General features: G+C 36.3%; 1 protein-coding gene across 2 annotated transcripts in view; it reads right to left on the reverse strand.

Annotated features, from left to right (window-relative positions):
* Nsf (N-ethylmaleimide sensitive factor, vesicle fusing ATPase) overlaps positions 1-17,499 on the reverse strand; it is a 139,516-nt gene that overhangs the window by 34,945 nt on the left and 87,072 nt on the right. For both annotated transcript variants that reach the window (XM_074045812.1, XM_074045811.1), the window contains exons 13-15: positions 9,058-9,153; positions 7,488-7,644; positions 4,765-4,898 (exon numbers count right to left, since the gene is read on the reverse strand). In XM_074045812.1, the coding sequence (XP_073901913.1) occupies positions 4,765-4,898; positions 7,488-7,644; positions 9,058-9,153 (387 nt within the window). The remainder of the gene's footprint in view (positions 1-4,764; positions 4,899-7,487; positions 7,645-9,057; positions 9,154-17,499) is intronic.

Consider the following 17,499-nt stretch of genomic DNA (forward strand, 5'->3'; position numbering starts at 1 on the left):
GCGACATTTATAAATCACTGGTATTTTTACTTAATTTTGTTCAAACCATTTAGTTTTATCAGATTGTTCTGTCATCTCTGTATTGAGCATGTACTTAGAAAGCACCAAGAATAGGTAATTAGTTAAAATCAAATCCTATTGTTTTGTTCTTTTGTTCATTTAATGTCACTATTAAAATCAGTAAAATAGATTTTTTAAAAGTTTAGATGCAAAATTGGACAAAGGAAATTGAAACTTAAAAATAGAATGAAGTTCTGGAAGCAAACACAAAATGGAAAAAGAGGACTATCTTATCTGTGAGTACCTCAACTACCATAATGGAACATATGGCACCCTCTGCCCCATGACTCAATGGTAATAACTCCTTATACATATTTGGGCAGTGTTGAGGAGTTTATCGATGAACAAAGGATTTATTAAGTAAATTAAGGAGAATAAGGTTAGTTTTACACTAATTGAGAATAAACTACTTTCATGTACTTTAGAACCATCTATTTGTGAAAAAAGAAGCAATAATGTAATTACAATGAAGTCTCACATACTCATTAAAGCAAGCCCAACAGCCTGTTCTGAAAATTCTTATCTTAAGTAAAAATGGTATATACAAAGATACTTATGAATTAAATAATCAGACCACCCTTCTTTAACAAAAATTAATGTAGGGTTTCACAAACTATTGTCATTGTAAAAGATTTTGAGAAAAGGAATTGTTTTTCAGTGCTGAGGAATGAACCCAGTGCTTTGTGCATGCTAACCAAGTGCTATACCACTGAGCTCCAGCCCAAGCCCATTGAAAACTATCTTTAAAACTAAACGCTTAGTCACTAAAACGTAGCTAAAGAAATAATTAAATACCAACCTTCTGCCTAATAAATTGGCAAAAAGATTTTAATAACATCAAGTTGGGGTGAGAATCCCAAGAAATTCATACTCTCAAACAATACAGCTGCAACTATAAATCAGCACAACTTTCTGAATGAGTGGGGCTTTATAAAATCATTAGCAGCTTTACATAAAAGTTCTAATAGCAATGTGCATAAAATCTTGAAAATATTAATATTTTACCTCAGCAATCACTAAAGAAATAACTAGAAATACACAAACAATAATAGTAAGTAAAAACAGCCACTAGGTTTTATTGAGCACATATTATGTCCCAGGAATTCCATGGTACTTTACACAAAACATCATCTAACTCTCATAATAACCTTATGAGGCAGCTATGAATATTACTTTCATTTTGTTTATTTTCTTGAGATAGGGTCTTGCTGGTTTTGAACTTGTGATCCTCCTGCCTCAGCCTCCTGAGAGCTAGGAGTACAAGTGTGCACTACCACACACAGCTCTGAATATTGCCTTCATTTTACAGATAAGAAAAATGGAGGCTTACAGGTTAAGTGACTAATCTAAGGTTATATAGCCAGTTAAGTGTGGTGGAGCTGGGATTCAAATTCAACCTTTGTGTTTTTTTTTCTTTTGGTGGCACTGGGGTTTGAACTCAGGGACTCACACTTACTAGGCAGGTACTCTTATCTTTTGAGCCACTCTGCCAGCCTTCATATTCAGATCTATTTGAATCCTAAGCCCAAATTCTCAGTCACATGATGTTAATCTAAGAAAAATTTGGTAAGAAAATGTGGGACAGTGATTTTCCTAGTTTGATAATTTTATAGAATATTATTTAAAATTGTGAAAAAACAACTTGGAAACAATCTAAAGTCCAACAAAAAGGGATTGTTTAAATGGATATCATGCAGCCACTACATCATAGTGAGATATGTCTGTGATATTTTTTAAAGTTCATGATACCATAAGTTTAAAAAAAAAAAAGCAGGCTTAAAACAGTATTTCCAACGTTATCTCCTACATATAGTGTATGTGTGTGTATATAAGAGAGAACTGAAGGATAAGTACAAAGACAGATTTATTTTTATTTTCTTCTATGTTCTGTGTTTTCTAAGTTATTTTTATAATTAGAAAAAAACTGCAATGAGGAGTATTTAGAAGAAATGTTTTCTCTTTTTGGTGGTCCTGGAGTTTTGAATTCAGGGACCTAGTGCTTGCTAGGCAGGTGCTCTACCATTTGAGCAATGCCCTTGGCCCTGTTTTCTTGAGAATGATAAAACATATAAATTATTGGTGCTCTGAAAAAAGTTAAGACATCTTCCTATGCTCACACTGAAAGTGATGGGATGAGAACAGGATTGGGAAGTAGACTAGAACAAGTAAAGAATGGCATTTATATTTCATTTTTAAAAACAACCAGGAAGACTTAGCATCTTTAGACTGGTTTGAGCCCTAAGGCTTTTGTCAACCTATCATTAGGTAACAATGTGAAAACTATCTGCAGGGAAAGATTTTGTACGATTTCTAAAATATTTCTAAGACATCTATGCTTCACTCTTTTCTCAATTCTGAATTTTAGCTACAGAGCATAATATCCCACACCCAAGGAAACTAAAAAGCCTAATGTGAACTTATTATACTGTTGAAGTAGAAATAATTTTGATGACTTTTAAGAGTCCATGGATGATCCTAGACAGTGAATCATGAATTCAAACGATTTTGAATAAGCTTGTATAGACGCTTGTTTTTATATTCCTTAGCCTTCTACTCATCTAAAACTCTACCTTGAAAGGCTTCAACAATTTAAAGATTAAATCGTAAGTTATTAAGCCATTAATTTAACCATTTAAGCCTCTAAAATCGGCATATATTACCTTCTCCCTCAAGTCAATTTGCAAGAGATTAAAATAATAAAAATGATAATATCTCACACTCGCAAAGCTGCTTTGATGTGTAGAAGCCTAAAGTACTTTTTAAGAACTTTATAGAAAAACAAGGACCATCCACCCACATCTCAGAGAACATCTGAGGTAGAAGCTGGCAGCTGGTAGAAAGCATTGGAGTCATTTACCATCTGTACAGAAGTCTACTGCTTTTTTTAATTAATATTTTTTATTAGCATATATTAGTTGCACGGCAGGGAAAGACTACTACTTTTGAACAAGCTTAGGAATAGGAAAATGCAAAGAGAATTAGCTTTTCAATTAAATAGGAAGTTCAGTGGCTACAGATTCCAAAGGCTATTCAAACTTCCACCAGAAATGGTTTAAGGGTTTACTTTAGAGGGAAACAAAAACCAGAAAAAAGAAAGGGCGGGGGGGGGGGGGGGGGGGGGAAGGGGAAGGAGGCTGTGGTAAGAGCACTTGCCCAGCACTGCGATAAGCAGAAAAACAACCCACACCTACTCTAGCGGAGTAACTAGTTCTGGTTATTCTATCCAGATAACTCTTAGAAAGATAGGTACTACTCATTTCACCTCAGAAATAAAGTACAATATTCTAAGTTTAATTTCAAAAATGCTTAAAGTATTAATCCTGACACTTTAGAGTTCCTGGCTCAAGTTCTGCTTCCTCCATCCATTGTAAGCATCTAACACAAATGATTTGCTGCCACCTGCAAAAACAAGAGGTTAACTTCACAAACTTACATTTTTGGGGCATCTGCCCCTTTTTAAATGTATTTTTCCTGGTCAGTCTCTTTCCTAAAGAAAAGCTGAAGTATTTCTCCCACATTTTCATAGTAAGTGCCTAGGAGCAAGGAAGGTCAAAGGACACCCTGAACATCTCTGTTAGGTGACACTTCAGTTCTGGAGATTTTCTTTTGTGATGCTGATTCTCCCACATCTCTTTGACTTAACAGTCAATTTATATATATAGAAGATCAAGCATGAAAAAAAGAGAAGATTTTAAGTAAAAGAATACTTAAGCTGGATATAAAAAATAATTTTGTCACTGTCTGTGGGTATGCAAAATTAGAGTATCTATCAACAGCAACACTGGCTATCATGTGAGAAGAATAGCAATTTAGAGTCTTCAATAATTTTTTCTTTAAAGAGCAGCCACCTGCTATTTTAAATGCCTTTTTTGGCACGTACTTGAATGTGATGATCTTAATTCTATGCTGGTCTAAGTTCACTGATGGTTCGTTCAGTGGTCATATTTAAAAGGTGACAAATGGCACTCAGGGAAAGGAAGAACGATGAGGACTACACTAAGTCACCACTGAATTCTGATTTTTATCTAATATGTAATCATTCTTGTGAAGGGATTCTTGGGAATACTAGTCCAAAGATGTATACTTTTTCCCCAAACTGTATCGTCAACTTGATTGAACTTGAACAGTACATTAATAAAAGAACTTAAATCCTAAATGAATTTGCTCCACTCTACCTGAACACTCTTAACTATGACTCTTCTTTTAATCATGGAAATAAAGTCTAAAAAATGAAAACTGATCCTAATATGTGCTAAACAAAGCTTAATTTGGAAGGTAAAGAGACTCTCAACAAAAATGCATTACAGCCAAGTGCTGGTGGTTCATGCCTGTAATCCTAGCTACTAAGGAGGCAAAGATCAGGAGGATCTTGGTTTCAAGCCAGCCAGTGCAATTAGTTTGAGAGACCCTATCTTGAAAAAACCCATCACAAAAAAGGGTTGGTGGAGTGGTTCAAGGTATAGGCCCTGAGTTCAAACGACAGTACTGCAAAAAAAAAAAAAAGTATTACAAAGTTAAAAAATCTAAAGTAGTCACTGTTTTGCCCCAAATTCTGCTGATAACTTGTTCCAACTTGAGAAGAACAGAGCTGCTACAGGTCTTGTATACACATGTACAAAGGCAGATGTATCCCTACACGTATGTGCACATGTACACAAGCATCTAAGAGACATGAAATTAAAATGAAAGTAAAAATCTTGATACCTTCTTCATGGCCTGACATTTGGCTGTCTCAGAGAAGCCAATCATTTTATCAGGAGAGCAGATCTTGATGAAAGGGAAGTTGGATTCCTCTGCAATCTTTGCAGCCAGAGCAGTCTTCCCACTGTGAGGAGGACCTGCATAATGACAAGTCAGGGGAAAAAAAAGCCAACCTAAGCAAAGGGGAATCAAACAAGTTTAAACTTTTATCCACAATGTACTGAGGTCTCAACTAGTTGCTCATTAACATTTCCTGATACAATTTCACAGCAGACATGTTTCCTTTTATTTATTAGCAACTAAACTTAATGAACTGATTAGCATTTCTTAAAAGTATGGTGAAATGTAAGCTTTCTCACATGGCCTTAATCTTTCAGACTTCTGGCTAAGTGTATAAAGTACAAGGATTTTGCTTCTTAAAAAAAAAGAATGCATTCACATGTATATTAGTACTTGTGTTATTAATTTTATCAAATCATTTGTTTAACAAAAAATACAGTCTTCTTAATGATATGAGAGGTCAGTGGAAAACTGCCTTATTAAAAGCAAATGTGTTATAAAAAGCTAGAATTGTAAAGATGCAGTCCTTCTCATAAAAGCAACCAAATTTACAACCCTTCCCTTTTCTTCCTTGCACTGAAAGATGTATTCCCCTTACAATCATAAACCAACCAATTCTTCCTTGTAGTCATTCTCTCAGGAACCTGACATAAGTGACAATTCCTCTCTTTCAACCATTCAGACTCTTCTTTTCCAACAGCATTTAAATGCAGTCTGGTCTGACAGTTCAAAAAACACACTTTCTAAACTTCATACCCCTCATAACTCATACCTTTCTTCTCTTTTCAAAACAGAACTTCCTTAAATAATTATTTCCACTGGCTGCTTCTACCCATCCTCACCAAACCCTATTGCTTCTACCCCTCTATTCGATCAGGTGCCCATCAAGGTCAAGGTCATTAAGACCTCATGTCACTACCACAACAGGTTCTTTTCTTAGAAGCATTTGACACAATTTTATTATTTATTACTCTCTCCTTTCCTCGAATACCTTTCTTGGCTTCTGTGACAGCATATTCTTTCCCCCCACTCTTACTCTTCTGGTTACACTTGTTCAGTCTCCTTTATCCACTCCCCCTTGTTCTGTTTAGTCCTAAATTGTTAACGTGCTTCAGAGGTAAGTGCTAGGCCCTCTTTTCATCTCAACCCACACCCTTTCCATAAATGACCTTATCCACCCCCAACGGGCAGTCTCCATACTGACAAGTCATGAATCTATTGCCAGCCAGACTGCTTTTCTGAGTGACAGACCCATATATCCAATAGGCCATTCAACATTTCTAACTTAATGATCCTACAGTAACCCAGAATCTTACTATTCAAAACTCAACTCATGACCTTCCTTCCAGAAATGAGCTTGTCTGCTAGAGTTCCCTGGTAAACAGGGCCATTTACCAGAAACCTCATGTTTGGCACCTTTGCACATATGTAATCTAACCAGTATTTCTAAATTTAGCTTCCCCATGTACAAGACAGGGATAGCAACAGCATCTATTCCCATAGGACTGACGTGAGGTAACAGATGAGTGGCAGACAGGAAGGGCTCAAAGAATGTTAGCCTAATTGTGATTGACAGTTAATAATTTTTATCAAGTCTTTTTATTCTACTTTCTAAATATTTCTCAGGTTAATCTCAGATTAATCTACTTATCGTCATCTCCACTACATTATTTCAAACCTTAATAGATCTCATCAGGACAAGGCAACTACTTTTAGCCATTAGTCCCTCCTTCATATTTTTGTCCCTCCAATCTACTCTCCCTTAAAAGTAATCATGATGATATTCTGACAATATAAATCTGATCATGTGACTTCACTGCTTAAAACCCTACAAATGGCTTCCCTTTACCCCTAAGATACAGTCTTTTTTTTTTTTTCTTTCTTTTCCTGGTTCTGGGAATGGAACCCAGGGCCTCAGGCATGCCTCCAGTCCAATGTCTTATTAGACATTGAGGCTTCTCCAGAACTGGCTCCTGTTCACTTGTTCAGCTCCTGTCTAGCCAGTCAGTTTGCAGCTCTCAGGGATTTTCCACGTCTTGGCTCACATGCTTCTCTCAGGGAGCCTTCACGCCGACCTTCAAGGGCCTCCCCTGTCACCTGCCCCATGAACTTCTCTGACGCATACTAATCATAACTTCAAGTTAGTTATTTGTGGAAGGAATGTTCTTCCCCTCTGCCTATCTAATAAAATCCTAACTCATCCTTCAAGGCCTAGATTAAACAACACTGCCAGTTTTCTCTGACTACCCTGAGTAAAAAGACTTGCACTCACACACACACCTTTACATATATACCCTACAGGGAGAAATCTCTTCACAAGCTTTTTTTATGACTAGACTGACTGCTTGACTGTCTTTGTATCCCCAGCAACTAGTTCAATGTCTAAACTTAGTAAGTACTCAGTAAATACTTATTTAATTGAGTCAAGCTATGTGGTATCATTCAGTCTATTAAGTACCAGAGAAATTTAGATGCATTCCCACAAAAAAACTAGTTGCTATCATTCATCAGTAACATTCCTCTCCCAGAAAATTTTAATTTTTACACAATATTGGTATATGAACTGGGTTACTATTTTTGGATCATCAACAAGGTTTAGAGCTAAAAATCATTCACTTCTCTGGAATGTGCTAAAACTTTTAAGGTCATCTCATCATTTTTCTTACCTTCCAGAAGGACGCTAACCAGTGGTGTCCGGTCACTGTTTTTAGTCTGCTGGACCAACAGCTCCCCATCATCCAGAACTCTGGTAACTGGGTCACCCCATTTGATGATTCCATTCATAATGTAACTTGCATAATCCTCTTGGTTTGTGCCAAATGCCTATTGAGGAAAAGGACAGTTTAAAGCATTTTGAGCACTAGCATTAAAACTAAAATATTTAGCTTCTCCTTTCCTCTGTCATTGTGCTGTGTGTGCTGAACTCTGTTCCTCACCATATCTTCCCACAAGACTTACTGGATTAAGCAATTTCTGGCTAACAAACAAAATCAAAATCGTAATAAAATCAGGTACAACTCCCAGAAGAGGAGACTCTGGAGAAGAACCAGGCTGGGTTGATAAGGAACTGCGCAACAGAGGGCACGGTCATCTTACTGTAACAAGCTGAAAACGTCACCACTGTCTGGACATTTGTACATTTTTATTGGAAATCTGACTTTTCTCTTTGTTTCTATGCTCTGCACTAGTAGGCTGGTTCAGTAAATAAATCTTTTTGAAAAAAGAAATCTTTTGAAAAAATAAAATGAAATACTGAAATGTATAAAAGATGAGTGATAATTCCTACACAGTAAGAATACTGAGCACTATCTCATATCACGCAAAAACAAAAAATCCCTCATTTTATAATTCCTAACTTTTAATTTTTTTTGTGGTACTGGGGTGAACTCAGGGACCTGCACTTGCTAAGCAAGGACTCTACCACTTAAGCCATGCTCTCAGTTCTCTTCGCTTTAGTTATTTTTCATATAAGCTGTCAGACTTTTTGTTTGGAACTAGCTTGATTCTCCTACATACACCTCCTGAGTAGCTGGGATTACAGACGTGCTACTATGCCCAATTGTTCTGAGATAGGGTCTTGCCTACTCCCCTAACGCTGGCCTCAAATCAAGATCCTCTTATCTCTACCTCCCAAGTAGCTGGGATTATAGGTATAAGCCACAGCTCATAAAACTAAAGTGTTAGTGAAAACTAACACTTTTTAAAAAAGGTATCTAAGATGGGTAAGAGTTTAGAAACTACAGTAGCCAGAGGAGCTAGACACAAGAAAAAGGGATGTCTTGGAGGAAGTTGGGTAAAGGTGGTAGTGCAAGGGAAGGACATGAGAGTTAATTTTAAGAGCATGATAACTGACATAAGGAGGATGGAATGAATTTAGGTTTCGATAGTTTGAGATTATATTTTAAAAAATAAGAAAACTATTTCTAGCTAATATAAAGTTAAGAACTAATAATTAGAGAGTCTCAAAATTGAATGGACTGCCTTATAAGACGGCAAGCTCCCTATCATGAGAAATATTTAGGTAAGTATCAATTAACCACACAGTAATCATGGTTATTGTACAGTACACTATACTGGACACTTTTAGTACTGAGATTTTTCTCATGTTATAAAACTATGTATGATATACCCATACACAGTTTTATATTTTACAATGTAAAATGGCACTTACTTTTCTCCTAAATAACAATAACTGGGATTATTTTGGCTTATACCTCACTCAATATGCATACTCACTGGTTTGATATCATTCTCCAAAGAAGCAAGGAAGTCTCCTCTTGTCACCTGCAGGCTCTCAGCTTTCTCCATGTCTACTTCCACTTTAGTACTGGCCTAAGAAGAAATGAAAACAAAATGTAAAGACTTTCAAAATTTAGGAATATTTTCAGCTGAATATAGTGAGGATTAAAAAGAATACTTTCACATAATAAAAACTTAAACATTTGTAAGTCATATGTATTAAAAGGAATTAGCAGCTGGAATATGTAGAGAATTCCTAAAACTCAACAAGGAAAAACCAAAGACTTAACTATACATTTCTCCAAAGAAGACATACAAATGTTCCAAAACACACAAAAAAGATGCTCAATGTAACCAGTCATTAGGGAAATGCAAATCAAAACTACAATGAGCCAGGCATGGTGGTAAGCCTAATAGCCCAGTACTCAGGAGGCTGAAGCAAAGGGATCATAAGTTCAAGTCCAACCTGGGCTATAAAGTGATACTCTGTTTCAAAAACAAAACAAAACAAAACAAAACAAAACACCTATAATGAAATTTCACCTCATACCCATTAGGACGGCTACCACCAAAACGATCAAACAAAACAGAAAATATATGTTAGCGAGGATATAGAGAACTTGGAACCCTTGTGCCTAATAAAGGACAGGTAAAATAGTATGGTCTCTGTAGAAAAACAGTATGGTGGTTCCCCAAAACAAACAAAACAAAACAACAACAGAAAAATAAAAGTAGCATGTGATCTAGCAATTCTACTTCTGGTTATATACCCAAAAGTACTGAACACTGCAGCCATGTTCACAAAAGCATTATTCATAACAGGTTAAGACATAGAAGCAACCCCAGTGTCCACTGATGGATGAATAGGAAAGCAAAACTTGGTGCACACATACAATGGCATATTAGTCAGCTTTAAAAAGAAAACTGTTACATGCTGCAACATGGATGACTTTGAAGACATTATGCCAGATGAAATAACCCAATCACAAAAAAAATAAATGCCATATGATTCCATTTATATTAGGTACTTATTTAGGGTGATTGAAATCCTAGAGACAGACAGTGGAATGCTGGTTGACAGGGACTGGGAGGAGATAACAAGGGAGAATTGTTTTTTAATGAATACAGAGTTTCAGTTTTACAAGATGAAGAGTTCTGGAGATGGCTGGTAACGATGGTTGCACAACATTCTGAATATATTTAATACCACTGAACTGTACACTTAAAAATGGTTAAGATGAGCTGGGTGCTGGTGGCTCATGTCTGTAATCCTAGCTGCTTGGGAGACTGAGATTGGGAAGATCACAGTTCGAGGACAGCCCAGGCAAATAGTTCATGCAAGAGCCCATCTCCAAAAAAATAACCAGAGCAAAATGAACTGGAGGTCTGTCAAGCAGCAGAGCACCTGCTTTGCAAGCAGAAAGCCCTGAATTCAAACCCTGGTCCCATTATAAAAAGAGAAAAAAAAGTTAAGATGATGTGGATTTTATTCTGTGTATTTTAATATAATAAAAAATTAGAAAAAAACCCACATCTCTCAAATTCACAAATATATATATATATATACACACACACACACCCTTTGAACAATTCCAAATGTAGGAATTTACTCCATAATATATTTAAAATGTGTATAAAGTTATATATACAGAATATTTACTATAGTAATTTGTAATAACAAAAAAACCATAAGAATATTAAGTGTACACTGAGAGGGGACCAGTTAAGTAAATTATAATACATCTGTATCAAAGAACACTGCATAGACATTTTTTTTTAATGTGGCATAGGCAAGTATGGTATGTATACTTATAGTCCAGCCATTTGGGAGGCTGGCACAGGAGGACTGCTTGACCCTAGAAGTTTGGGGCTAGCCTGGGCAACGTACAAGACAATGTCTCAAAAAAAAGAAAGGTATAAATAAGAGAAAGTACACATAGACGGTAAGGACAGTGAAAAATACGTAACAAAAGAAAATACAGGGAATAAGAAAAATGGTTTGCTGCACATCAGAATAACCTTTAGAGCCTTTCAACACATATATATGCCCAGCCTTGCCCCTTCAGGCTTCTGAGTTAACAGGTCAAGTGGAGGATCTAGGCATTTGTAGTTTTATGAAGTGCCACAGATGATTCTGATACTAAAGTAGGTTTAAGAACCATTGCTCTGGGAGACCAAGGACCTAAAACTTTGACATGTACTCATACTTTAGAACTTATGTGCCAGTTCCAAATATTCTGCATCCTGCACCTGGAGTGAACACTTAGACATCTGGAGAAGCATCAAGGCCTTTATCAGTACTTGGAGCTGCCTGCCTGATGAGCGATTAAGATAATGTGCCTGGGCTCACTACCAATAGCACAAAGCAAGAGAGTCTAATTTTTAAATTGGCATCATGACTTAAAAAAAAAAGCATCTTAAAAAAAAGCTGACTATAAAATGAAAGTATGTTAGGCAAATAAGCCTCCATCAATATTATAAAATATGAGTCATGTTCTTTAGGAATAGATTGCTAAGACAAAAAGAAAGCATTAAAATTTTTTTAAAAGTCAGCCTTGAGGGATAAAAAGAACTATGTCAAGAAAGTAGATCAAGATGGCAAACAGAACACATATCATTTATTTTCTTTTCTGACTCAAATCCCAAGAAACAGAAGTGAGAAAACTTATCCAGCAGTTTTAACACTAACAGTCCCAGCAGCAGAGAGAATAGAAAGACTAGTGGAGAAGAAATAATGAAAAAAAGAAATTTTCTTCACAGATGAAGAAAGGTATGTCTTTGCAGTTTAAAGGGTTCAAAGACGTGGTAATCAGGATAAGTGAGAAGGAATTCCTATCTGTCTAGAGACACTGGGTAAACCTTCTCAGCATCAAAGATGACAAGGGGCAGGGGAGGTGGCCCAAACAATGTGTACACATGTGAGTAAACGTAAAAACAAAACAAACAAAAAAGATGACAAGCGAGCTGGTGGAGTGGCTCAAGTGATAAGAGTGCCTGCATAGTAAGCACAAGGCACTGAGTTTAAACCCTACTACCGTCAAAGATGGCAAGAAAGTCTAGAGCCTTTCTGAGAAACAAAAACAGGTTGCCTGTAAAGAACTGGAATAAGACTGGGTACCTCTTACTGGCAACACCAGATACTAGAAGACAATTAAACCAGGTATTCCAAAATACAAAACCCACCATAGAAAATGACTCCCCTATTACAAAGGGAGACGTAGGGGAGCATATCCTCAACAGTATTTTTTAAGAGCCACAATCAGAAATAATCTGTATGTTAAATAATTAATTCATTTATGTTTATTGAGTATCCTAGGAACTAAAGATAATACTAAGGATCTTACATTTTCCTTTTTCTTTTCTGAGACAGAGTCTCACTGTCTTACCCAAGCTGGCTCTAACAATCTCCTGTCTTAGCCAAGTAGCTTGGACTATAGCAGTATGTGACTGTGCCCAGCCCACAGGTCTTGTGTTTTTAAATTATGTGTTAATATTCTAGAATAATGCAGGGCACTTACACGCACTGACGCACTGGCAAATGAAAGGCTGAGTTGTAGGACAATTCCATCAATGTTCACTTTTTAAAGCACATACGCATATGAATACGAAGAATGCAACTACAATGGCACATTGCAAATGCTGGCTACCTCTGGAGAGGGAAAGAGAAAGGATATGAAGAGACAATGTGTCTCGTTTCTCCCATGAGTCTTTTTCCAATTAGAATGCAGTCATGTATGACTTCGGGGATAGTCTACTATGCCTCAGACGGGCTAACTTCATAAAAAAGAGGTTTATTTAGCTCACAATTTGAGATGCTGAAAGTCCTTGCTCTGGCAAAGGCCACATGGCAGATGGCAAGAATGTATGCAGGATGAAGAACTCCCATCTTGAAACAGAAAGCCAGAAAGAGAGACTGGGTAGGGCCTGCTCAGGCTTTTATAAAAACCCTCTCTTAAAAACCAACCAGGGTCCCAGGAGAAATACCTCAATCCTTTCTGAGGGTAGCACCCCCAATAACCTACTAACCTCTCAATAAGCACTACCTCTTAAAGCTTTCACAGCATCTCTCAATATTGCCACCCAGGGGACTAATCTCCCATGAACCTGTGAGGAGACAAAACCTCCAAAACTATCAGTGTCCATACTTTCAAAAAGAGAGAAAGAAATAAGGATCATTTAAATAGACAAATGTTCTACTTAGGTATTTAGATCAAATACTTAATTTAGATTACTAATAGGGTTTTCATTGACTCATAATAGACATTTGGTAAATATTAGCCATTTATTTGGTACTCCTACATTTTAAAAAAGGAAACAATGTTATAGGAAATAGGCATCTCCATGAAAGTATTATGATAGTTCATAATATGTAAATCTTTATAGTTTATAAAGTATGTTTATATATATTATCTTATTTCATCTTACCACATTATCTTATTTTAAACTTATATAAATCTGGAGATTTTGGTAAGTTATTAAGAGCAGATACAGGATTTCCCTCCTAGGAACCCTTATATAAAGACTTAACTTGTCATCTAAAAGGATTATATAAGGCGCAAATTTTTAGGCGAAAGTGAAGTGCTTTGACAGAATTGTATTGCAGTCTCAGTGAAGCTACCAGCCTTATTTTAAATGATCCCTGTCTACATGCCCATACATTTTTCTTGGGGAGGGGGGGTGCTGGAGACTGAACCCACAGCCTCACACAGATTCTATCACTGACCTGTATCTCAAGCCCTCATGATGCTCTTTTTAAGCAGGATCTACTTGTGTAGCCCAGGCTGGCCTTGAACTGGCAACCTTCCTGTCTCTGCCTCCTGAGTGCTGTGACTACAAGCATGTACCACTATGCCAGCTAGTCTTTAAGTTTTTACTATGATATTCTGTATTCATTTGCTCTTACAGTAAAGCTGAATTCAAATGACAGAAACATACAGAGCAATGTGAAAGAAAAAATTTTGCCCATAAAACATTTGGCAAAAATTATGATAGATTTTGGATGGAAGGTAGTGTGAAACTTGTCTTTATTATTAAAAAAAAAATCCAGCCAATGAATTCAAAGTGGAATGTTAGGCATAGGTATACAAATGCTGCATGATCTCACTTATGTGTGGAAGCTAGAAAAGTTGATTTCATAGAAATAGAAAACAGACTAGTGTTTTCCAGTCAGGCATGGTGAAGCACACATGTAATCCTGGCACTTGGGAGGCTGAGGCAGGAGGAATGCAAGTTCAAGGCCAGACTGGGCTGCACAGTGAGACACTGCCTCATTAAAAGAAGAAAAGGAAGGAAGGAAAGAAGGGTGGGAGGAAAACAAAAGGAAGGGAAGGGGGAGGGAGGAAGGGGAAGGGGGAGGGAGGGGAGAGGGGAGGGAGGGAAGAGAGGAAGGGAAGGGGGGAGAGAGGAAGAGAAGTGGTGGAGGAGAAGGGAAGGGGAAAAGGGGAGGAGGGAAGGGGAGGGGAAAAGGGGAGGGGGAGGGAGGGAAGGAGAGGAAAGAAAAGAAAGAATAATGTTAAATATCTGAGGTGATGAGTATACCAGTTTCCCTAATCTGATCATTCTATCACCTGAAGCTTATAAATATATGTAATTGTTTTGTGTCAACTGTAAAATTAAGATGGTTGGGGGAAGAGTTACTTTAGAATGAGTTGTTTTCAGGCACTCCAGGAATTTTAGAATTTATCTAACTACAAATAATCAATATTCCAGTAGTAATTTATTTTGTTCATTAAAATAAATTTTCTAAGGGTTTCTCTTAGCCAGTATTTACTATTTTATCAAAATTTTTAAAAATTAGCAATTGTAAATTTTTGCTCATTTGTTTGTAGTAAGATATTTTCTGCATTTTATTTATACAAGTAATCAACGCAGAAGAGGCAGCATCTTTCAGCTTATACCTGCTGAAACTCATAAACTTGTATTTCAACACTAGCAAATATCAAGTGGTCCCCCTTAAATTTCATAACCTTTTAAATCTGACCTTTCAAAGTTCTTATCATTCCTCTTAAATTAAAGGTAGAATGATCTTAATCAAAAAGTCTACAGAAAGTAAGAAATAATTTCATTGAAATTTTGCAAACGCAACTCAGAGCTCTGATTCAGTTGTAAAGTATTGTGTATGTATATGTCAATTTATTCCTTTCAACAGATTAGAGAAGAAATTTGAGTTATGAATCTTCTTTACCTGAAGCAGAAATCCCTTTCAAGAGAAAACCAACTAAATGTCACATGAATTTTAGTTGACCAAAACCATGGTTTTCAAGTACAAATGACATGAGTACCAGGTAGTTTATGACTGATCTTTCAGTTGTTTCAGAAATCTGAAAAAACTGTTTAATGGGGGAAGATTTGTTTAGTTTACTTGACTGAGTCTTTGTTTAGGCCTGAGACTTTTGAAAAGGGAGAAAAATTAAAACTTATAAAGCATTTTATACTATGAAGAAAGAATATCATAACAAACTATTGAATGTTATAACAACTCTATCACCGAGTTACACCTCCAGCCCTAATGCTAGCCAACTTTAAGCCATAAGTTTCAAATTAAGTATTTATTCATTAATCACTACTAGTAGAGCTATGAACATCTGCAGTCAAAGGAAATTTAAAACTGTATTTTTTGTTCAGCTGAGGAGGAGTCTTGGGAAAAAAAATGTTCAGAGATCTTTTGACAATTTGATTTTTTTAAAACGTAAAGTGCCTACCTACTGCCTGACATTAACTATTCCATAGATACTGTGAAAAACTAATGGCTGTTTTATATGGGACAAAAGGTATGGCTCACAAATCAGTGTGTATCACCTGAAACAAGAGAATTCAACCACACGAGAAAAGGAAAGGAAATAATGGCAACTATTCCCACAACTTCTTACTTGCAAATCTGAAGACTAATATATTTTAGATACTAGTAACAAACATTTTACTCTTACAATGAGAAAAACTGTAACTGGAAATAGACAAAGAATCAGAAACTCAAGATATTAAGAAGGATGATATATTCACAGCCAGTAACAAAAATGGGTATAACTAGCATTTATATATTTTATAAGGCCCTTCCATGTACAGTATTTCATTTCATTGCCACAGAAGCATGGTGAGATAGGTATTATTCTATGATATGCCAGAACCTCCAATGTATAACACACTATCTGGTCATGAATCTTGTGCTCCCTACCACTCCTATTGCTCACATGTGGATAAGCTCAACATCTTATTGGAGAAATCATGTTTCTTAGTGAGACAATGGCTTAGAGTGAAATTTTTGGATCAGATTATTGTGGTAAAAACAACAACAACAACAAAGTACTAATCAGAGGAATAACTTGTGGCTGATGCATTTGGAAACCAGGTAACTAGTAAATAGTTATTGTGGATTATAGCTAGATACACTAATGGTCTGAGATAAAGTAACAATTTTTTATGTCATTTACCTAATTTTTCTTGTAGTCACTTTTTTTTTTCTTTTTTGCAGTTACTGGGTTTGAACTCAGGGCTTCATGACTGCTAGGCAGGTCCTCTACCACTTGTGAGCTACTCTGCCAGCCTCACTAGTACTTCTTACTAAGACATTTCTTATGACAAGGTAGAAAAATGAAAACAGCCACGCATTAATGACTGGATCCATTCTCTCAAGGATAAGAAGATACTACATTCCCATATTATTCTAAATCTTTAGAAACAATCACTTGTACTATGTAGGGAATATATATTAAAAGTATATATTTTTAATATATACAGTTTTTAGATCTATTTGTGGCACTGTGGGAAATTCACAGAAGCAAAAGATCATGGATTTAAAGGCTAGATTAAGGAATCAGTAAGCCTTTTTTTATAAAGGACCAGATAGTAAATGTTTTAGGTTTTGCAGGCTATGTAGTTTCTGTTACAAATACTCAGCTCTGCCATTATAGCATACATAGGCATGGTTGTGTTTTAAAACTTAATTCATAAAAATTGGTGGTTGATTAGATTTGGGCCATAGTTTGCTGACACCTGGTCTACAACCAATGAGAGGATGCATCCAAATTACACAATGTACTCAAGTGTTAACTCTTCTGCCTTTTGTTATCTCCTGCCTGATCTGTTATAAAAGTTCCCCTCTCTAGTCTTGTGTCACTAACTCCACTATCCTAAATATTCCACTGACACAGCTGTCAGAGGGATGTTATATTTTAACACTATGTCACTGCTATTCTTAAAACTCTTCAATGGCTTAGCACTACTTACAGAACTCTTAGCAGAGTATAAAAGGGTCTTTGTGCTCTATCCCCATTTAGTCTCCTGAATTACCCCAACAATGTCTCTCCTCTAGCACCCCCCACTAACTTCCATGCTGAAGCAATAGTAAATTAATCTAACACATCATGCTATTTATGTCCCTCTTCCTTTGCATATGTTGTTCCTTCTACCCACCAAGAACTACTCATATTTACCCATAAGTTT

This window comes from Castor canadensis, chromosome 11 (genome assembly GCF_047511655.1).
Source record: "Castor canadensis chromosome 11, mCasCan1.hap1v2, whole genome shotgun sequence".
Taxonomy (NCBI): domain Eukaryota; kingdom Metazoa; phylum Chordata; class Mammalia; order Rodentia; family Castoridae; genus Castor; species Castor canadensis.